Consider the following 22,906-nt stretch of genomic DNA (forward strand, 5'->3'; position numbering starts at 1 on the left):
ATAAGTAAAATCTTAAAAAAAAAAAAGAAAAAAGAAAGAAAGAAATGGGGTCCCTCCCTAGGGATTCTTGAACAGAAATGTACCGTGAGCACTATTTAGCGTAAATGAACGTGGCCCTCCTCTCTCTAGCACACCAGGGTGAAAAGTAAGTCTTATTTATTGGCCTCCTCAGACTGGTAGGTGCTCACTGGGTGTCATGTGCCTGGCACTGAGAGGTTATAAAGTATAGTGGGGCGCAACGGGGGTCTGGTCCGGGCGGGAGTGCAGCCAGGAGGCTGAGGCCAGAGCAGGAATGAGTGGGACATACCCAGGGACAGACAGCCCTTGGGGACAAAACAAGGAGAGGGGCAATGATTCCTTAGCTTCGGGGCCAGGGGATGGTGAGGACACCAGTGGCTGTGCCTCGTTCCTCCCTGCCCAACATAGGACACGCACAGATCAAGACCCCAGCCCGCCAACCAGCTCTCAGCCGGCTTCCCAGCATTTCCCTCTCCGTGCCACCTGCCGGGATCTGCGCCAAGCTCACTCCTTGTTCCGGGCTTAGCTGGATGACACACTCAGCTGCTTTAAAGCTCCCTGGTCAATCTGTTCCCAGGGCCACAGCTGCACCAGGTCCCCAAGAAGCCCTCCGGTTCCGCTCCTCTGCTGGGGAGGGGAGGAGGCCAGGATGAGCACCTGCTCCACAAGCAAGCCAGACGGCCTAGAAGCCAGGGGACCAGGAGCCAACCTCCAACAGCAGCACCAATGTTCCCCGCGTGAGGTCCCTTGGGGACCTGGGGGCGTGCAGCCTGGGAAGGCCTGTAAACTCTTTTCTCTGGGGTCAGTCTTTCTCTGTTCCCCTAGGGTACAAGGGGTTCCGTTCACAACAGCTGCCTTCCCCATGCTCTCTCCCAGCCGGGGGCCTCTCCTGAGAGTCCAGGAGGCAGCAGGGGCATGGGCCGGACCGCACCCAGTCTCTAACCCACACAGGATGTACAGTGCCTCCCACCAGGGCTGCTGCGACCCTCAGGCTGGGCTCCTACCTGAAAAGTCTGATAGACCCTGGCCCCCACAGGCTCCTAGGCCCCCCTGCAGGGGAACAGGTTTATTACACTGTCTGCCCTACACAGTTGGACACTTGGCTGTTTGCAAAGCACACCTGCAGGTGGACAGGACGGGTATTACTAGTAGCCGTATTTTCCCAATGAAGAAGCCAAAGTTCAGAGAAGCTCAGTAACTTGCTCAAGGCCACACAGTTGGGAAGCAGTAAATCCAGTGCTGTGTCTTCTATCAGACTGAGGTTGCTGCGGCCTCCTAAAGAGGAAAGGTTTGGCCGGGCAAGGGCAGGACAGGCCTTTGCTAAGCACTAGCTCTCTCTGGGGCTTGCACACAGTTAATTCCCCAAGGCATCTAGGAGGAATGCGTCCTTATCATCTCTGTTTTTCAGGGGGGTGGGGAGAGCCAAGGTTCAGACAGTGACTTCTTCAAGATCACAAGCTGGGGAGTGGTGGAGCTAGGATTTAAACATAGGTCTGTTGTGTCCTGAAGACGGCGCATTTCCTTCTACACTAAGCCCCTGTCCCAGGGCCAGGGGTGGGGAGGACATAGGACCCGCTGACCTTTGCCCCCACTCTGCCCTGCCTCTCCTCCCTCTCACTGGTCCCTCTCCAGACATTTCCATACACCTGCCCCTGACTTCTTCACACTTTCTGTCCCCAGGGCCTCACTCCACCTCCCACTGATGGGCCCTCCCGCTGGTCCTAGGGACTCAGGGATGAGCCAAAAGGTTGCGAGGACTTTATCTGCTACAGGTGGTGACTCTTGTCCCCAGCGTACCTGGAAGAGGGGCGGGGGGGTGGAGCTCTCTCCTGAAGATCATGGTCACACAGGCAGATGGGGAATTACTGGTGGGCTCTGACTCAGCCTGGCTCCCCCTCCCACTCCAGCCCGCACTGGGGTCCTCCACCTTCTCCCACAAGAAGGAGAGGAGAGGGGCACCCTGGGAATCTGGGAGTACAGCCTCGAGTCTGCTGCACGCTGGAAATTCCTTTGAAGTCCCCCGTTTTATCTTTCAACTTCATGTGAATTTTTCATTACAGGCCATAAAATATCCATGTTTGCTTTAATATTAAAATGTTTAAAATTACTTACCAATTAAATGACTTAACTTCTGCCCCCCCCCCCCCCCGCCCCTCCCAGTCCTCAAGCAGAATTAGCAGTGGTGCACTTTGGTAAGTGCAGGTGCCTGACCTCTGGCTCTGGGGGCCCTCTCACCTCCAGCTGCTGCAGCCCTCCCTCCCTCTGCTGTCCCTTTCGCTAGGGCCACCGTGCACCCTGACTCTCCAGCCCGAAAGGAGAAAATCCTGCCCTGCGGAGAACATTTCCTTGATGGGCTGAGTTACAAATCTGAGCTCCCAGCTCCCCCTTGCCTACTTGCTCGACTTTCCCATTCTCAGCTGGAAGGGGCTGACAGAAAGGAACCAGCTGTCTTCTGTGCTGGCCAGAGACTCTGGCTCTGCCTCTGAGGCTGAGGCATCGGCAGGCAGGCACCTAGAGCCCACGGGCCGTACCCGCCGGAGCACTGTTCCTCTTGGCCAACCGCGGGGCTCCCACCAGACTCTAAGGTTCTGGCCCCCAGAAGCCTGGGCTTGGGGCTGGCCCCAAAGCCCACTTGAACAGTGTCTGGCTCTCCTGCTTTATTCTGAAGGGACCCATCAGCCTGCATCTCTCCTCACTTTGATCAGACTCCCAGGCCTGGGCTCCCTTCCTCCAGGTTCTCAGGTGGGACTGAGGCCGAGGATGGATGTGTGGATGGGGGAGAAAGGGGCCTGTGCAGGCAGGCCTGGGCTCACAGGCAGGCTGTCTTACTGCCCATTCCAGAAGGAAGTCCCGGCTCTGCCACAACTCACAGTGCAAGTTCTCTGCTCTCTAGAGACTTCCGGTTCAAGGCAGAGAGCAGGAAAGTTGTGAAGGTGGTGATAGGGGTCCAAGGACAGGGAAGGTCAGTGAGCTGGCGCTGGAAGACTGCACCCCATGGCCCAGCCCTCATGGTCCCAGGTGCCCGCAGGACACACATGCCTGCTGTTTAGAGCATACATGCATGCACACGTGTGTGTGCGTGCGTGTGTGTGTGTGTGCCGGGGGGGATGCCGTGACACTCACCGGAGGGTGCTTGCGCTTCCGCCCAGGCCGCCCCACCTTCCGTGCGGTCGTGCTGGGCTCCTGCCGCTCCTCCTTGCCACGAGCCTCCTCCTGCTCCTCTCCCTCCTGTGGGTACAGACACAGCCTGTGAAGCCGGGGCTGGACCCAAGAGGCCCCCTCCCCTGTCCCCCGACCCCAACAATGGCCACACTTCCAGAGCCACGCCAGGCTGTTCCCCGTGGTGGGGCTGGCCTTCATCTGTCTCTGGCCTGGCAATGCCAGAGCCAACCCTTCGGGTCCCATGGAAATAAAACCTCAGGGGACTTCAGGGTAGAAGCCGCTGCCCCGACGCCCTGCCACTCTCCCTCCAGGTGGAGACGTTTCCTTAACCACGGAATCACAACACATGCTCTGACAAAAAAGTGTGTTTCTGGATAGGAGTTTATTTCCATGAAACACATTTTACATGGGTACAAAAATTAAATGAGTCATATATTTAACTGATCACCTTTCTCGAAAATAAGATCCCCTGAAAAGAAATACAAATATAGCAATTGGAAATAGGAGCAACACTTGGAATGAGGACCATGGCCAGCGATAGGGAACTTTTGAGGCCCCTGTGAATACACCTGCTCAAAAGCGCTTGCCCGTATGCCTGTCACCCCACAGGAGCATCTCAGGGACAGCATCTTGGTTCATCTGAACGCCCTCCCTGCATTCATGGAGTTCTAGACCCCAAGTCAGGTTTGGGGACCCATCTCACCCAGCACCTGGCAGGGCCAGGCCCTGCTGCATTGTCTCATGGAGCACAGAGGCATAAACCTAGAAAGTCCTTCTGCCTCACCGCTCCACCGGCCCGGCCACAAACCACCCACGGGTCGCTTCTGACTCAGCCGGCTCCAGCATGACTAATCACAAACAGAAACAACGCCGGGAAGGAGAAAGGGACCCTGACCCAGCAGAGGGACCATGGGCTGCTCTTCAAGCCCCTGCAGGGCGTCAGGAGCCAAAGATGGCTTCAGAGTCCTCCCTGGGGAGGGTGCCTCCCCGGAGCAGCACCGGTGCCACGGGAGAGAAAGGAAGGGTGCCCAAGTTCCCAGTGGATTTAATCAAGATGTCCCTCAACATCCTACTCAACTTTCATTTTCTGTGATTTCAAAATAGCTGTGGTTTGCCTGTCTGTGGGCGGGAGGGGAGGGTCCAGGGTAGAGAGAGAGTCTGCACCAGGACCAGAGACCCCTGACAGGCTCTTTTCAGGAAAACATGGCAGAGAAGCTGTGAGAGCAGGAAGGCCACAGGGGGGACAAACTGCCTGTGGATGGGCAGGGCACGTACCCCACGGTAGGCCAGGCCTCTGGTTCTGGGCCGTCCATGAGATCCCCGCAGACACCCCTGCAGAAGAGGTGATCACCTGGATCGCAGAGAGAAGGCACCCTAATCCTGGTGACAGTTTCCAACTGGATCTACGCGCCATGGTGGTGAATTTCAGGCCGAGATGGTGCTTTTGGTCTGACTCCACTGCGGCCAAGTGGGCACTGTCTTGATCATTCTGACTAGCTCACTCAGCATTTACAAAACGGAGTCGACGTCAGGTCATGTGAGGTCACGCAATGGCCTGGGACTTAGAGCAGACCAACATGGGTTGGGCCCGGCTTGTCCATCAGCTAGTTAGTCTACCACCTTATCCGGGCCTCACTCTCCTCATCCATAAAAGGGGAGCATGAAGGTGCCCGTTCTGCCGGCTTCTCAAGTTTTTAGTAGGAATGAACAAACGTTCTGCCCCCTGTATGTTTTGTGCACTGCTGAGTTCCCAGAGCCCAGCCCCGGCCCTGCGCGTAGTGAGTAGTCCACATGCCCCCCACACGCCCCCCCCATATATTCAGGGGCAGCAGGAGGCCCACTCAGCCCCTGTGTTTGCCTGGAAAGCGCGAGGCCAGACCTTGCCAAGCCGCTGGCCACTCTTCACGGGGGAGCCCCTCAAACTGCAATGCACAAGGCCACGGGCAAGAAGGGGGCACCAATGTGGATCAGGGTCAGTCTGGGTGGTCACAGGGTATGGAAAGACTCCTACTGCCCAGAAATTCTGGGCTATGAACTATTTCTTTAACGGACTGCATTTCTGACAGAAGGATTCATCTGAGTTTCTTTGATTCCGAACAGACCACGGATGCAAAGGCCATTCGGAGCCCCTGCTCAGCACAAAGGAACCTCGGTTACCCCACTGCAACGACCTAATAAAGACACTTGACATTGTGGGACCCCTGAGCCCTGGCTTCCATCAGTACGGGGAGAAGGGGGGGGCCCCAGGGGTACTGGCAGGGGGCTCCGGCGCCACCTCGAGACAGAGGGGAGTCTGCACGGGCTATGCGCATGCGCAGGAGGTGCTCACCACTCAACACACCCCAGGAGGAAGGAATGCTCCGATGCCGGATGCAGTGGATGCCGTGCCCCTGAACCAGGCCCTGACGTGTTGCGAGTGTGGACATCACCAGGGCAGGCCGCCACGTGTAGAGCCCAGGGCAAGGTGCGCTATGCTCCATCTGGCATTCAGGCCTCAGGCTCCCCTGGTTTGTGCCCAAAGAAACGAAATCTCCCCCCAGAGCCTGGGTGGGGGCTCGAACCTAGGTCTGCGCAACTCCTGGCCCATGCCCCTTCCATCAGGCCCTAAAGTACGGCTCTGGGAAAAGCATGTTATTTGGGGCCAACAGACACTCTTTCTTGAGGTAGCGATGTCATGAGAGCACAGAGAAGGGCAGTGGGGCCTCCTGCTCCGGGCCTGCCCGAGTTCACAGAGTTGGGGGGACAACACAGAGAGGGGGGTGAGCAGATGGCTCAGGGCCATGGTCCTCAAGGAGGCCTATCAAGTGGTCCATTCTCACATCTATCATGGGGCCGGGCTCACTCAATATCTTTTGCTGATGGGCTGAGCAAAGGAATGTGAAATATGCTTATCAAATCTGCAAGCAGCACTGAACTCAGCGGCAGCGTCACTAATACCCTGAAAGGGAACAATCCGATCCACAGTGACCTGCAGCAGCTGGAAAACAGTAACAAATTGAGCGGAACAGACATGAGCCCGGGTTGGTCTCCTCATCCGTCCACTAAGGGGACTGAATTAGACAGTCCCTATGGTGGGAGGTGGCAGGAGAGGGGCAGAGATTCTGGTCTGGTGGGATTTGGAGAGGGCGGGGTGGGGGGGAGGTGAGGGGACATTCTGCCCTGCTCTTGACTCACTAGTAGCTTCAGGCTCTTAACCCTGAGTCTTGCTTTCCTCACCTACCAAGCAGGGATGGTAACGTCTTGACAGCAAGGCTGTGACAATTCAATGAGGTAATCATATATCCAAAGCTAACACGATATAGTCCATCAAGAACTGCTAACTTCCGCGCCACATGTCCTGATCAGAACTGTTCACAGAACTGCATCCCTCCCTCTTCCCCCTGCCCGCCCTCCCCATCCCCATGCATATCCCAGTGCCCTGCATTTGCAGCCATCACTCACTGCTACAAACCCCAGCATCTGGCTGGTCGACTGCAGTGAGATACTCAGGAACACGGGGCTCTCTGATCTTTCCAAAATGCAAAGCTGATTATGTCACTCTGCAGAGCTTAAGCCCTTGCCGAGGGGTCTTCCAGGGGCCTCCAGGATCAAGCCAAGCTCCTTAGCCCGTGTGAAGGAAGGCCCCCAGGATCTGGCAGCCGGCCTTGGTCTCTTCTCCCCACTGCCTTCCTCCCACCCATCGCCAACAGACTGCACCAGGTGCAAGAGCAGGCTGCTTCCCTCCCCAGCACCTTGGCATAGACCATTTCTTCTGCCCCAGCTACCTCCCCCTCAGGTTCACCAGCAAACCCTTACTCCTCCAACCTCATTTCTCAGATTTCCTTCCCCAGGCTCCCTCCTCTGATCCTCTGACTGAGGCCATAGGTCCTCTCTTCCCCACAGCACCCACTCCCCAGCACTGTAACTGCCAGCTAGCGTCCTAGAAAGGCCATGAGCCCCTTGGGGGGAGGGACCATGTGTGTCTTAACCTCAGCACTCCCAATGCCTAGACCAAGTCACCTAGCATGAGGCAGGCACTCAAAATCCCTTGATGAGTGAATGTCACATAGTAGGTACTCAGTAAGGGAGTTCACACACACACACACACACACACACACAGGTACACATGTAAATCCACAGACCAGCACAAATATAACTATGCCTGAGGTTTCAGTGTTGCTCTGATCTTTATGATTTCAAATCAGGAAACAGGATGACTAAAATGTACTTTATAGGCTTAAACACAATCATGTCGCTTTACATTTATGTAACTCTTTGCAGCTTTCAAAGCACCTTCACATTTGGTGGCCTGTCAGATTAGGTAGTTACCATCAGCCTCTCTAAACTTCTGAGGCTATGATTTGACCTAGATTTTAACACTGCTCACTGGATGGATTATTTTAAGCCACATACAACTTCTCATTCTGATGAGCTGGGCTGGGACGATAATAATCTCCCGCAGTTGTACAGTACATAGTAATTAACAAAGATTTTCACATACATTGTTTTATTTTATTCATCTGCTTTATAGCAAGCGGAGCATGTATTATTTTCTTCCATCACACCTGCGGGAACTCTGAAGCTCAGAGGGGTTGTCTAACTTGCAAAGATCAGAGAGCCAGGAGAAAAGACTTTAGAACCAACATTTAAATCTTTGATTCCCAGCTCGAGGGTCTTTCTGCTGTAACACACCACTCTAGCCTACTATCCTCTGTGCTCCCGACATGTGTCACTGTGTGCGTCACCGGGAAGCCACAAGCCATGAGCCACGAGCACACAGGCAATTTCCAAGGCAGAGGCACACACTGGCATTTGCATCCTGTCTCCGAGGCTCCGGCCCGGACACAGGACCCCTCCCCTGAAGAGATCTATGTCCCACCCAGAGCCAGCCCGCCAGATGTACGTGCTCCCTTCAGAACACACGCCGGATGCTACCGACCCAGCATCCGCTGAGCAGATGTCTCAAGTTGGTGTTTGAGTGGAGGGGATGAACTCGCCGGATCTAGCCAGCCACTTGCCCAGACCCTTTGGGACAAGAAGCACGTACAGCCTTGGCCAGCTGGCTGGCTGGCCTCCAGGGGTCCGTCTGTGATCGTGGAATTCGGTGAAACCAATTGGCCTCTCCGCCAGGCCTGGTCCCAGTCTGGGCTGCCGGAGGTCCAGGTCTGCAGAGTGACGGCTGCAGGACACCACACACCACACTGCACACACGCGTGCGCGCACACACACACACACACACACGCTCACGGGTGCTGCATGCCAGGGCTGGCGGGGCGGGGGGATGAGGCTGCGGTGGGAGTGACCACACGGTGGCCCCTGGGATGGCTACACACCCTCATACTTCCGCATACCCTCCAAAGCCCCCTGTGTTAACGATCTCAGTCACCTCCCAAAGCTATCAGCCCTGTTTCAATTATTCAACAATATTCAACACATATTCATCGACCACTTAGTTGGCTTCACACTATATATCTGGATGAAAGCCTCCATCCCTCCCAAAAGGCCATGCTCCTGGAGGGCCCGGCCATGTCCTGTTTGGCTCTCCACGCCCCCACAGCTCCCGGGTACCTGCACACAGCAGGTGCTCCACGAGTGCCGAATGGCTGAAAACGGTGGTGCTTGTGGGATATCCTCCCCCCGACCCCGCCGGCCAGGGCTGCAGCCCTCTCCCACAACCTGCGTGCCATGCTGGGGCTTCACTGCCTTCCAGAATGGAGACTCCATGAGCCACAGGCCCAATGCACAGCAGCCCAGCCCAGCCATGTCAACCTCTGTGGCCTCGAGGCCGACGTGAGGCCAGGCCAATGAGCATGCTCAGAAACATTTATCCAGCACCTACTGTGTACTGGATACAAAGATAAGCAAATAGAACACTCAGTTTAGAGAGAGAGAGAACACATAAAGAAGTACCTGAGTAGAGTGTCCCCCTCCGTGGACCCGAGCCTACCCCGGCCCTGTGCAGCCCACTCATCCCACCAGGGACCCCCTTTCTGGAAGCACTATAACACTACATAGGGCATGATTTTTTTCTTGGTTTACAGAGGTAAAGAATCCAGACGAAACCGTTCATAGCCACGTGACCTTTGCGAACTTTCTTAACCTCCCTGTGCCTCAATTCCTCACCTCTGAAATGGGGATAATAAGAGGAGATGCCTCCAGGGCAGCCGTGAGGATTAAGTGAGTTAATTGCCAAGCCAAGCAAACTCCTTTCTATGACCTTCCATACTGTGCAAACATTGCGTGGGACGATTATAAGTAATATCCCTAATTGCTCTGTGGCTCTCCGCAGCAGGGCAGGGCCAGGCCGAGGTGCCAGAGAGGAAGGGCATCACCTCCACTTCCCCCTCATCCTGGGATACCCACGGCAGCCTGCCCTTTCCTGTTCTGTAGAGCTGAGCTTGGCTATTCCAGCCCAGGCCCTGGGGGACACGCTTCTTGGCAGGGAGGGGCTCCACCCCTAGCCTGAGCCCTTAAGGCCTGAGGGACCCACATCCGAGCCTCTGAAGGCAGCCATGGCCTCTCCCAACAAGAGTTAGGGCTCCCTGTCTCTGGCTTCAGTGTTCCATCTATTCAATGTGTGAAGGGAAGAGGGACCTCAGGCCTGCCTGTTCTCGGGGACCCAGAAATAACCTTCCTTCCACATGCCAGGTTCTCCGTGGACTTTCAGGCCACACCTTTCACACCCCACCTGTATTTTCCACACTCTCGCCCCGTGGATCTACAGCACGAATGTGTAGGCAGGTGGGTAGATAAAGAGATTGTTAGGTAGGTAGTAGCAAGCTAGCTAGTTACCCAAAGTGAGTCCCAAGACTAACAGAATACATGCCAGGCCCCCATGTTAAACACACACCATGTCAACCTCTCATTTCCCTGCTCAGAGGCCACATGAGCAAGTCACACAGCAGAGTCCAGATTGAAACACAGGCCTGTCTCCAGAGTCCCAGTGACGCCCGCTCACAACTGTATCAACAGCAGGTTACTTGAGCCAGACACGCACAGGCTACCTCCTTTCCCCGCACAGCACGGAGCGCACACGTTTGATGAACTGAAGGTCTCCAGCGACCCCGTGTCCAGCAGGTCTATCGGTGCCATTTTTCCAACAGCCCTTTGCTCACTTCATAGTCTCTGTGTCACATTCTGGTAATTCTTGCAATATGCCAAATTTTTCCTCATTATTATTATTATATTTGTCGCGATGACCAGCAATTACAACTTGCTGGAAGCTCGAGGGTTGGCATGTTTTAACGCGACTTTTAAATGAAGGTATGTGAATTTCTTTAGACGTGTCATTGCACACCTGATAGACTCCAGTAGAGTACCAACGTAACGTATATGCGTTGGGACGTCAAAAAAATTTCATCTGACTGGCTTCATTGGGATCCTCGCCTTACAGTGGCGATCCGAGCCGAGCCGGCAATCTCCCTGAGGTATGCCTGTCCTGTCTAACTCAGAGAACTTTAGAGCATCCCAGCACGAACACACAGGTCCCCGTCAGCGCAGGGGCGGGCCCTGTGTGCTTCACACACCTGCTGCACGTGCCCAAGCATCTTATCAACTCCACTGAGCTAAAAATGGATGCGCCCTTCTTCCTAACTGGGCTCCTGAAGAGGGAAGGGGAACGCGGCCTCTTCTGTAACTGCTTGAATGTGCTAAGAGGGCTACTATTTCAACAACCCCTACAGTGACTATTACAAAGCAAAGAGCTGGCCCTCAGCGACGGTGTGTGGGCATCTGAGTGTAATGAAGGCAGAGCGTGCCCGAGCAGGCAACAGACCTATGGACCAGCAAGAACAACGGAGAGGGAGCTGGGAGAAGCCCACCCAGGGTGCCCCCAAGCCTGTGTACTGCCCACAGGAAGTGGTGCGTGCCCAAGGGAAGTCGGCACCCTCCAGGCCTCTGGGGTGGCCTTGGGTGAGGAGGGAGAAGCCCGGCCACGGCACTGGCCACACACACATTCACACTCATGCATGCACACAGCACACTGGCTGTGCTCCCCCAACATCAATCCGCACCCTTCCTGTCGCTTCTACTCCCCATCTAGGCAGGAGAGGCCTCCCTGCTCCAAACGGTAGGCATGACCTATAGCTTCCTACCCCCTCTCCTTTACTAGGCCCTCCAGGAATGTTTATTCAGTTCATCCGACAGACCTGCAGAGCCCTACTATGTGCTGGTACTGGGGAAGGTAACTGGAAGGAAACAGAGGAAGAGGAGAAAAGAGAAACAATGCAGGAGGGAGGGAGAGAGGCACGCAGGCGGGGAGGGAAGAAGGGCAAGCAGCTGTGTGACCACGGTACTGTCTTCACGGAAGAGTGTGTATCCGGAGTGTGTGTGAGTTGTGTGTGTGTGTGCGCTGTGTGTGCGCGCATGCTGGTCTTGTATGTGAATTCTTACTAGAGATGAAGCACACCCCAACCTCAACCCTAGGGCGAGAGCATGGCCACACCAAGTAAAGCATTCTCTGACCATCCCGACTTCCAGTCTGGACCAACACCCTTGAACCTGCAGCAGAAGCACCATGGGCAGGGCTGTGGGCATCACGGCTTTATGCGGGCGGGAAGGCTGGGGGAGCCTGCCTGAGTGCCACGGCCCCAGAAGAGCATTCACTGGCTGTGTGACTTTAGTCAAGTGACCCCACGTGTCTAGGCACGCATTTAGTCGTTCAGGAGATAGAGTGCTGAAAAATACAGCCTACCTTACGCAGCAACCCTAAGAGCGGAATAAGATCAAACTAAGATCACACGCAGAGCTTAAAGTAGCAGCTGGCAGGGAGTCCGCACTCGGCGCACCTTGGCTGTTGTGTTTCTGAGGCCAGAGGAAAGAAAGCGGGGAGCCGCACGATCGGGGGTCCAGCCTGGGGCTTCAACTCTTGGCCAGGCGCTAATTCACATGTGGGGATCTGAGGAGGCCCTTCTATCCCCAAGGTTGGAATGCTCTTGTTCTCCTTTCCTGCTCCCTCTGTTCCCCCTCCCCTCCCCCCTGTGCAGGGCCCGATACCCCACCCAGGCTCCTGGCCTCCTAGGAGGGACAGGCCTCCCTGTCACCTCCCACCCATCTCCCATAAAGCCACCTCCCCCTCCCTCCACTGTGGCCACATTTCCCCAGCTGACCCAGCCTGGTGAGAACCCCAGCGCTCAGCCCCCCAAAACCTGCATTGTTCCAGCGTCCCCGCTCGTTCCCTCCCCACCCAACATGGACAGCAGGGTAGGGGAGGCTGCGGGACGAATGGATGCTGGGCAGACGTCTCTGTGCACTTCCAGCCATAAGCGAGCTCCTTGGCTCTCACCCCTGCCTCTGCACCCAGCCTGCCTGATCGAGGCCCAGGGCTGTTCCCCTGTGGAGGGATCTTACTGCTCTCATTTTCCTTCCAACCCTAGCCACAAGGTACTTCCTGAGCACCAACTCCACGCTAGTCAGGCCCCGCCCTCCAGGGGCAGCAGTGGGGCTGGGTGTTGCCCACACCGGTACTTCTCAGATGCCCTAGAGAGAGGCCTGGCTAAAACAAGGACTGCTGGGCTCGAGCCCCACAAGCTCTGACTGGCATTTCTTAACCTTTCCAGGAGCCACCGGTGTTCTCAAAAGAACCACGGGTCCCCTCCAAACTGTAATTCAAGGCAGACCGAAAGCAACAAGGGCTTTGACCGGAGAGGAGCGGTGAGAATCAGGGAGAGGGCCCACCAGGCAGAGGAAGGAGCATAAACAAAGGGCTGGAGGTTCCAGGAAGTACCACAGTGGAAGGTGCGTGAAGGCGTGGCCGGGAAGGAGGCTGGAAGGGCACGTGGGGCCCAGGGCCAGCGGGTGGCCACACCCCTTCCATCTGGCTCACCAGACAGTTCCTTAGTGCCAGGTGCTCCTGGCGACTAGGCCAGGCTTCTTGGGCGGTAGGTAGCCCAAGCCCATCTTCCCCCTCCTCGGTGACATGGCACCGCAGCCCCAGGCCTGGCTTTCTCCGGCTGCCGTGGGAGACTGGCAGTGTCTCTACCCGCCCTCCGCCCAGGCTCCCTGGGCGGCTCCCAGGGCAGCTCCCCTGAGCTGCGGAAGCCAGCCCAGAGGGACTGGGGAGGTGGGCCAGGTGAGCCAGTGTGCGCCCGGTGGGCGTGGGCAGCTGGGGAGGAGCCCCGCTCTATCAGCACCAGGATCTGGGGCCGGGTATGTGTTTGTTGCCGCATGAGCCAGAACAGTTACTATGGGTAGATAATAATAGCAATCGTAATCCCTCATAATTGGACCAGACTTTGCTGTTTGCAGGGCATTTCCATGCCCATGACCTCATCTGACTTCCCCAACCACCCTGTAAAACAGGCACAGCTAGAGTTACTATCCCCACTTTACAGCTGAGCAAACGCGAGCCCAGATGGCCTGAAGTCACATCTCCAGGAAGTGGCAGACTCGGGCCTGGGACCTGGGGCTTCTGACTCTGTCCAGTGCTCTTTCTCGATCTTGAACTGTCAGAACAGAGAGCCTGCTCTGCCGCTCTCCATGCAAGGGAGCCAGGGGCTCTGGTATCTAGGGCAGCACCGGTAACGAGAGAGGCTTGGCCTGACTGTCCCCACCTTGCCCACCTGGGGGGGGGGGGGGGGGGGGGCAGCTGATCACCAACTGCAAGTGTACGGACACAGAGCTCTGTCAGCACGAGTCCAGGCATCAGACCGGGTAGGGAGCTCAGGGTCACCTAATCCAATAGAGGAGCAAAACAGACCCGACCACCGGAAGGGAATTCTGCAGAGCCGCAGGTGGCTGGCCGCAGGTGGCCGGCCGCAGGTGGCCCCGACTCTGTGTGGGTCTACTGCTGCCTGAGACAGGAGTAGCTCGGAAGGCCCAGAGAATAAACTGGACTGCCTGTTCTTTTTCTGTGGGGTCAGAAAGAAGGGGACCCACAGCCCCTAGGAGCCTGGCTCAGCGGACCACAGCAAGCACTTTCTCCCCCACCTGCTGGGTATACACCCCCGACTAGGGCATCCCGCATGATTCCAGGCTGCGGAGGCAGATGCCAGGGCTTCGTGCGCACACCTGCATGTCTCCACACAAGGACTGATCCAGTGGGAAAGGTTCTGATCCAGCAGGCTCTCATCTGGACCCACCACTGGGTAGCTGGGCTCAGCTTCCTCATCTGTAAACGAGGGCCATCTGTCCTTGCCCCACTTATTTCAAGGGTTGTTCCTGAGAGCCAACTGGCTGGAAACCACTCAGAAAACAGAAACAAGCTGTAAGGCTGAGGGAGCCCAGGAAGGAGCTGAGCACGCGTGGGGGCACATCAGGGAGCATAAGCAGGGGGCAGGTCTCAGAGCTGTCCCCGATGGTGGGCAAGCAGATGGGATGCTCCTTGCAGTGTCCAGGGGGCCCATATCTGGTGGCAGATGTCCACTCTGGTTCCAGAAGGACAAACTATACCCCCCACCTAGCATCTCCACCCCTCCCTCCTGCTCAGGAAAAGGGGAACAGGCAGAGGGAACTGTGGGGAACAGGGCACAGCAGACAAGACACCCCAGAAAGGCCTATGGCTAGCACAGCTTCCCCAGAAAGGTGGTGGGGTTTACCATCTCACTGACAGAGAGTGAAAACAGAGTCTAACTGTTGGGGTTCAGGGCAGCTTTGCCTATAGATGGACGCAGCTTGGTGAGGTCCCAAGGCAGCCTGTCGCGGCCAAGCAGGGATCTCTACAGGGCTGCTGGGATCTCCTTTGATTCAGTCCCGTCCTGGAGTTCAACAGAGGGTGATGAGCTCACCCCGCAGGGGGCTCCGAGAACAAGGACGTCATTGGCTCCATGGTCAGAAGTGATACTCAGAGCCCAGGGTGGGGGTGAGGGGCAGGAAATCACCATCTCCAGGATGACTGGTGTCACCGTGTGCCTGGCGCTCTGAGAGGGGGAGCCCTCACGTGGCCTCCTAGCTACGGAGCCTCCCCAAACTTGCCTTTGGCCTCGCAGAAGCAGAGGCAGCTAAGACAGGTCAAGGACCCCCCTGAGGATACAGAGCTGGTAGATGCGAATCCAGAAAGGAAGCTGGGTTTGGGGACACTTTGCCAGGCTGTCCCCCCACACTGCATACAGACCCGGGGCTTGAACCTCTGCTCAGACACCGGGGGAGTTAGAAAGCCTGGATCCCAGAGCGACTGCTTCAAATTCCCGCTGTACCCCCAGGACCGAACGTCTACAACCCATGGCCCAAACGGACACAGCCCTCCCCATGGCCCAGTGTGGAGACTGAGCTGCACGGTCCAGCGCTCAGCATGCCAGGGCTGTCACCAAGGCTGTCATCAGGGCTGTCATTACCTGGGGAGGGCCCCTCCCCTCTCCCCTCCCACGGCTGAGGCCAGAGGGTCCCTCACCTTGCGGTCCTCCTCCCGCTCCGGAGCGGAGCTGCTGGTGTCCCCAGGGCCGCTGGAGGGCATGGCGGGCAGCTGGGCGGTGGGAGGCAGGCTGGGGCTGCGCGGGGCTGGGGGGCTGCTGGGCTTTGGGGAAGGAATTATCGTGGTCTTTGTCAGCAAGAGTTAGAACTTAGACATAGATCCCGGTGAAACTCTGCCTCCGGCTGTGGGGTGTGGGCTTCCAGTAGCTCCACCTGTGGGGGGAGACAAAAGGGGTTAGCAGGGCAGGGCACCCCCAACCCCAACCCGGGCCCCACCTGACACCCACCCACCCCCAGTCAGCCCCACGCCGCCCCGTGAGGCCTGTTCCTCCGAACTCACTCCTCTTCCCAGGCTCACCGGCAGCTCGGACCAGCCTAGCCTGCCAGAGAGCGGGGGAAACTGAGGCCGACTCAGCTGGCAGGGTCCTGCCTGGCTTCCCTCAGGGCCTCCTCCTGCCTCCAAGGCACCAGCAGTCTCCCCGGGCCTCCGCGTTGCTGTGGTACAGTGGGCGCCAGTTCTGGGCCTTCCAGCGGCCTCCTGCCTCCTCCCTTCTCTTCATTCACGTCTGTTCTCTCCTTTGAAAGCTTCCCGCACCCTCCCTCCCACCCAGCCACCCCCTGGGAAATCCCAGAGGTCCCCAGCCCTGCTACATTTTCCTTCTAATCTGTCCTCCCCTCACGCCCCCACCCCCACACGGCTCCCACCACGTGGAGGAAGTGAGCAGCAGTCACAGGATGTAGTGAAATGAATGTCACCTCACTTCAGAACCAGCGTCTGGGCCCAGAGAAAGCTGAGGTTGAACTCGGCTGTGGCCAGGCTGAAGGCCTAGGTCTGTAGTGCTGCTGAGAGGCCGTCTTGGTGGGGAGAGGACACAGCCCAGGCCTCGCTACTCTCCCCCCAACCCCACGAATCGGCCCCATTTGCCTCGGGAAACTGGGGGGCTCGAGGGGGCCCTCCACACCCACACAGCTTAATTTTAGGGGCTTTTCATCTTCCCTGCTTCAGGTGCGGGCCTCAAGCCAGTAAAATAACAAAGCCCCTGCCGCAGGCCTCAGCTAGGGGTGGGGGTGTTGCGGATTCAACACCCCCTGCTCACAGACACTGAGTTCTCCGGCTCCCCACCCCCCAGGAGGAAACTCGGGCCAAGCCCCTGCCTCCAGTGCACCCGCCTGCAGGGAGGGGATTGGCAGGAGAAGGAAAGTGGGAGGCAGCTGGATCTGGGCCCACCCACACCCTTCCCCTTCCAGTTCCCGTTCTGCTTCCCCGGCTTCCCCTCCCTCTTGGGCTTCTTCTCCCATCCCCCTCCAGCCAAGGCTCCCTGGAAAACCAGGCACTGGAGAAAGCACAGGCTTGGGTCTCCCAGGGGCGCAGCCCCTTCCCCAGGGAGGCACTTCCCTGGGAGGTGGGCGCTGTCTGCCTCCGGTGTGGAGGGGTAGGCTAGAGCTGGGAGGAGCCTCCTTAGGGCCTGGACAGGAGAGTTAAAACCTCACCCGGCTGAAGGTGCCCCAAGCCCCACAGGTGAGCCCTAAGGAAGCTCCAGGTGCAACTCGCGCTTCTCAGCCCAGCATGGCACTGGGCTCCATGCACGCCCGCCCGCTGCTCTTCGCGTCTCTCCAAAGAGAGTGTTGCTTTCTGCGTCAGAGGCGGTGCTAAACCTGCCTGCCCTCCTTTGGAAAGCTGGTAGTACTCTTACTCTCCCTCTTTTACAGTTTACAGTGGAACCTCAGGCTCAGAAAGATGAGGATCCGTCTCTACTCCAGAGGTCAAGCACAGGCTTGAATCCAGATCTCTCTCACTAAAGTTCTGAGGCCGATCTCTGGGAAGCTTCGTCCCCCAACTTACACCAGCACCCAGAAACAGCTCTCAACAGTCCATGGGAGAAAGGGTCCAACCCAGAACTCCATGAGGCTTCCCTCCATTATCGGCCCGGCGACTTCCCTTCAAACCCACACACCGTTTGTTAGCACAAACAAGTCCAATGACCCCCTCACCCCCCACATCAAAACCTTCAAAAGGATGTGGAAGCTAAGAGAGGCAGAGTCTGGTTGGAGAGAATACTGAACCTGGTGTCAGCAGATGTGGGTTCTAGTCCTGCCTCAGGCTTCTCGCCCTCAGCTTCCTCATCCATGGAATGGGCGTTGGATGACATGATCTACAAGGCGTCCTCTAGCCCTGCCCTGCCAAGCTGTTGGAGGCACCGAGGGCAAAGGGAAGAAGCAGACAAGGCTGGGACACCCTCAGAGTCCCAGAGCCCCAACATGGAGTCCATGAAGACCAAGAAGGCACAAAGTAGAGGCAGATAACCTTCTGCCAGCTGTTTGTCTCAGCACTGCCCTGTGGCCTAGAAATATCCAGGGAACTTCTGTGAGGGGAAGAAAAAAAAAAAAACTTTCAGAGAACCTCTGATTGCCAGTGAGAAGAGGAAGGAAGTAGGAGGGAAAAGCAGAACATCACAAGGCATTGACCCTGAAGGCAGACACCCCGGAAAGGAAGGGAAATGCTCTTTCCCCCTCCCCTTCCTCCATATATCCCCCTGATAGTTGAGCGGTGTGTGCTCACCTCACAGCAAACTCAGCTGACCCGGGTCAGTCTGTAGGTTCCTCAGAAAGTGTTCTCAGAGTCACCCCGCATCACTGAAAACCATCTGAAAACCTGGCATATGGCCAGGCGGGCCATGCGCTGCACAATGCCAGGGGGCCCACCGTGGTGGCCATGGTCCAGGACTTGACACAGCGCTTCCCAACTGGCCTTAGAAGCTTCCTTCTCTCAAGCAGCCCTACTGCTGGGAGAGACCTGCCCCAAAGCCCATGGTCCCAACATAGCAGCCTGTGTCCACCGTGATGGTCCTTTGCCAAGCATCGCTCTGCTGTTCCTGGCACTGAGGCACCCTTCTCACCCACACCAAGGGCTGTACCACAAGAACCACCACCAAAGAAAAACCCACGCCAAGAACCCTACCACCATGACAGGTAGCTTTTATTTCCTCCTTTATACTTCTAATGGCCACGGGGGGCATAAATAATGTTTCTGACAATAACTTTCACCAACGTTTAAGGAATCCCATCATAAAAAAGTCTTGGTATCACACCTGACACTGTCACCATTATTACTACTCCAATTGCAAAACTGTTGTGGAAGAAGGACTGGGATTTTGAATATGCACACCCAGCTTCACTACCTTCTAAATCCAACTTGGTAGAAAGCTTTTTAAGAGACGTACAGTCACATGAGTGGGCTGAACAAAGAGGAGACACCACCAACGAAATTCTGGGGTCTGGAAAGCAGACTTGTGATGGCCAGATTTCAGACAGAACTGCTTGCAAATTAAAATCAAATCAAAACAAACCTCCTTTGTAACAAGAATCCTTAAAAGATGGAGGCAATAGCACCGGTCTATCTCCCAGGCCAGGGGTGGAGAGGACCCATGTGTGAAAATAAAGCAGACTGAATGAAAGAAGGAAAAGCCCTAGACCCCCTCCCCCAGAAGTCTGACGGTTGACCCTCCGGGGAGCACAGAACCCGGGGTCTTTGCACAGAGCTGATGGGAGCAGTGGAGAGCCACAGTAATATATCAAAATCAAGGAGATGAAGGTTATTTTAAATACTGGTGTTGAGTGCCCCCAAGCTCTTCCCCCACTGGGCTCCTCGAACCCTGGTAGCCAGACCCTTACCTTCTTCCCTTCTGGAGCATCTTGCCAGTCCGAGAGGAAAAGACTACAGATACAGGTGCTGCACCCAGAGCCCAAATGGTGTCCAAATGGCTTGTGTGGGCCAACCAGTGTGGTCTGCCAGGAAACAAGTCCACCATCATGCACCAGAGCTCCCAGTCCCCTCTTCTTAATCATGTACAGAACAAGCAGGGACCAGCAGACATCTGAGGGAGGCCTCTGGCTTGGAAAATAGAGACGAGAACAAATAAACCAAACCAAAACACAACTTGGGAAAGACACACTTCGTGCACAGATACTACATTCACGAAGCAAGGACAGGGTCCTGTTTAAAATGAGAACAAAAAAGAGCTTAGAAATACCAACCATGCTAGTAAAGACGCAAAACTCAACACAAAGGGCACCAGAAAAAGAATGAAAATTGGAGAGAATGGAAAAGAGAGAGAACTGGTCCAGAAGTTTCCATATGTAAAAAGCAGGAGTCGCAAAAACCGCCAAAACAACAACAACAAACAAAACGGGAGAACGTTACTGATGAAAGAGTGCAAGAGAATTTTCCAGAAGTGAAAGACACAAGTGGCCCGGTTGAGAAGGCCCACTGCATGTCCGCACAAGGGAGGAAAGCAGACCCACAACAAGGCACACCACTGTGAAATTTCAGAACACTGGTGTGAAGAGCAGATCCTACAGACCGGCACAGAGGGAGTAAAGGGTGACATACTGAGGTTCAGATTGCTCAACGTTAATGTGAAAAGCAAGAAGACAAAGGACCCGGTTGCCTGGGTGGCTCAGTGGGCTAAAGCCTCTGCCTTGGGCTCAGGTCATGATCTCAGGGTCCTGGGATCGAGCCCCGCATCGGGCTCCCTGCTGAGCAGGGAGCCTGCTTCCTCCTCTCTCTCTGCCTGCCTCTCTGCCTACCTGTGATCTCTGTCTGTCAAATAAATAAGTAAAAATCTTTAACAAAAAAAAAGAAGAAGAAGAAGACGACAACGACAAAGGCCCAATACCTTCGGAATTCTTAAAATAATTCTCCCATTAGAATTCTTTACGCAGCCTAATCATTTAGGTGCGATAGTAGATTGAAGTTATTTTCAGACACTCCTTTCTCTGGAACCGCGAGCAGATGTCCTCTAAGACACCCGAGACAAAGGAAGGGATTCTCTGGGATTAAGGTGAAAAGAGGTCAGATGAAGCCATCGAGGGCCACTGTTCAGATCTAAGCACTGTGACTTAAGAAGTGCTGTGGCCGCCATGCCCGTGACCAACAAAGGGTCTTTTTAATCCGACAAAACCACAGGTGCTCCTCACTGTTCGCACTCCGCCTTCCAAACTCGGGAACGGAACTGATTCGGATACTGACAGGTACCTGTCCTGGAGCATGTGCTCCAGGAGGGGGAGTAAACCAAACAAGAGGAAGACACGAGATCCAGAAAACAGGAACTCCAACCAGAAAGAAGGCAAAGGGAATGCCAAGGAGGACCGCAAAAGGAAGTCCCAGAATGGCCGCTAGGACGTGTCGCCTGCCCAGACAGCGGAAACTGGAGAACTGGAGCCAAAACATGTCCTACGTGACGTGACTGCCCTTGCAGAGAGCCCGCCGACAGCGCTGAGAAGGTGAAGCAGCAATCGGCAGAAGGTGCAGAGAAAATAAGGCAGATGGAGAAACAAGGTCATTATTAACTTGCGGGGAAAAAAAAGAAAGGAAACTCTTGCAGGATACTCTAAGGCCTGGCTGGGAACACAGCTGCATTCGTTGATTTAACAAATACGTGTGTGTCCATAGACATACATATGTAAAGTGTGTGGGTCTGTGTGTGTATGTATACATATATATACATGGAAACTTCCTGCCGCTGCCATGACAAATTACCACAAAATTAAGGGCTTAAAACAACATAAATTTGCTCTGTCACAGGTCTGGGAGTCAGAAGGTCAAAATGGTTCATGTCACCGGGCTACACATCAAGGTGCTGGTAGGGCTGCATTCTTCCTGGAGGCTCTAGGGAGAATCCATTCCCTTGACTCTTTCAGCTCCTAAAGGCTGCTCACATGCCGGGACTCCTGGTCCCTTCCATCCTCGGAGTCGGGGACGGCCAGGCCTTCCCTCATCGCCTGACTCTGTCTCTGCTCCCGTCCTACCTCCTCGACCTCTCCTGCTTCTATTGTTCATTTCTAAGGCCCCTCCTGATGACGCCAGGGCCACCCAGAGAATGCAGGATGATCTCCCCACCTCAAGATCTTTAACTGCAAAGTCCCTCTAGCCACATAAAAGTAACATATTTACAGGTTCGGGGGACGAGGATGTGACAGTCTTGGAGGGGGCGGGGCACTATACGGCCTCTGACACACGTATACACGCGTACAATCATATGCGCATAGAACAGTTTTGAAAGAACACTGGTACGTACCGTTAAGAGTAGGCCCACCACAAGAATGATTTAGGAGTGGAAAGGGTGGCTAGGTAGGAGAGCTAGGATCTTATTTGCTAAATAAGAAATCAATGGGAAATGTCTAAAATGGAAGGGTCAAAAATATGCACATTCCTCAGAAACCTGAGCTATAAAGTTGCTAAAAGAAACAGCTCAAAGCAGTGGCCTCTGAGAAGAGGAAGAAGATGGGAGCCTCTCTCTGGTGAAGAGACACTGGGACCGCCTTCTTAAATGATATGCATGTACTACTGTGAGGAAATAAAAGAGAAATTTTAGGAAGACAGAAGGGGGGATGGGAAGGTGGTCTTACCCCTCCCCCACTGCAACCCTCGGTTGGGTTCGGCTTCCATCCTCCTCTCTGAGCGCAGCTCAGCCCTTCCACCATTGTCGCTCTATGAAACCATCACATCCCACAGCATAACCATGACCAGAGAGCTCCTCACACCCACACAGAGTTCCATCACCAGCTACAGAAGTGGTACCTCCCTCCCTGCCCTCCCACCCCACCCCTCCCCTCACCAAACATTGACTATCTTCCAGTAACACCACTTCCATCAGGCCCGGCCCAGGCACGGGGTGCTGCCTCCCAAAAGGCATCTGTGCCTGTCACGGCTGCCTACGTCCCTAACCACGACGCTGGCTCACTCAACAGCCCACCTCAGCCAGAGACCCACTGTTCAGCCATGGCGGCCACGTCACCTGCCACGTCACCGCCTGCCCCCACCCCCGCCCCCACCACATTGTCCCCTACCCCCACCCCACCCCCCGGCACCATTCCCGCCTCCCCTCCCCCGGGGCAGATCACTCCAAATCTCCCCTCCAAGCATGCCCCAACCAGCCCTGACACTGTCACCCCACTGTGTCACCTCAACTAGGGCCTGCACAGAAGCAGGCTCTTCCAGAAGCAAAGCCAGCATTGCCCCAAGCCTAAATCCTTGCTCCATCAGGAACATTCCTAATGTCCTCTCCCTAAGAGCCCCTTCGACGCCATGGCGAGCCCTCCATCTGCCCCGCTGAGAACCACCTCACCATCTCTGTAGCGGACCCCGCTTCCCTCCCCGCATCTGAAGTCTGCTTTCCCCATCCTGGACTTTGCTTGTTTCCAGCTGTCTGGTGGCCTTTCCCCTCCCCACCGGCCACAATGGGGTGTCTTTGCTCTGACTCCACACCTCATCCCCTCACCCTACCCCACCCCACCCCACCCCCTCCCTCAGAGCGTGAGCACGTGACCGGGTAGGGCCAATCAGACGCCTCCCGGGACCCGGTGGTGCGATGGAAAGGCTAAGGGGTAGGATGTGAGTCAG

At 55.8% G+C, this 22,906-nt stretch overlaps 1 protein-coding gene across 1 annotated transcript in view; it reads right to left on the reverse strand.

Moving 5' to 3' along the window:
• Positions 1-16,106, reverse strand: part of DNMT3A (DNA methyltransferase 3 alpha) — a 70,425-nt gene extending 54,319 nt beyond the window's left edge. The window contains 3 exon segments of the mRNA XM_032866974.1: positions 3,142-3,246; positions 15,485-15,717; positions 15,863-16,106. Coding sequence (XP_032722865.1) covers positions 3,142-3,246; positions 15,485-15,547 — 168 coding nt within the window. The 5' untranslated portion in view covers positions 15,548-15,717; positions 15,863-16,106.
• Between the last annotated feature and the right edge of the window lie 6,800 nt (positions 16,107-22,906).

Source organism: Lontra canadensis, unplaced genomic scaffold (genome assembly GCF_010015895.1).
Source record: "Lontra canadensis isolate GAN:19392208 unplaced genomic scaffold, GSC_riverotter_1.0 scaffold32, whole genome shotgun sequence".
NCBI classification, from domain to species: Eukaryota; Metazoa; Chordata; class Mammalia; order Carnivora; family Mustelidae; genus Lontra; species Lontra canadensis.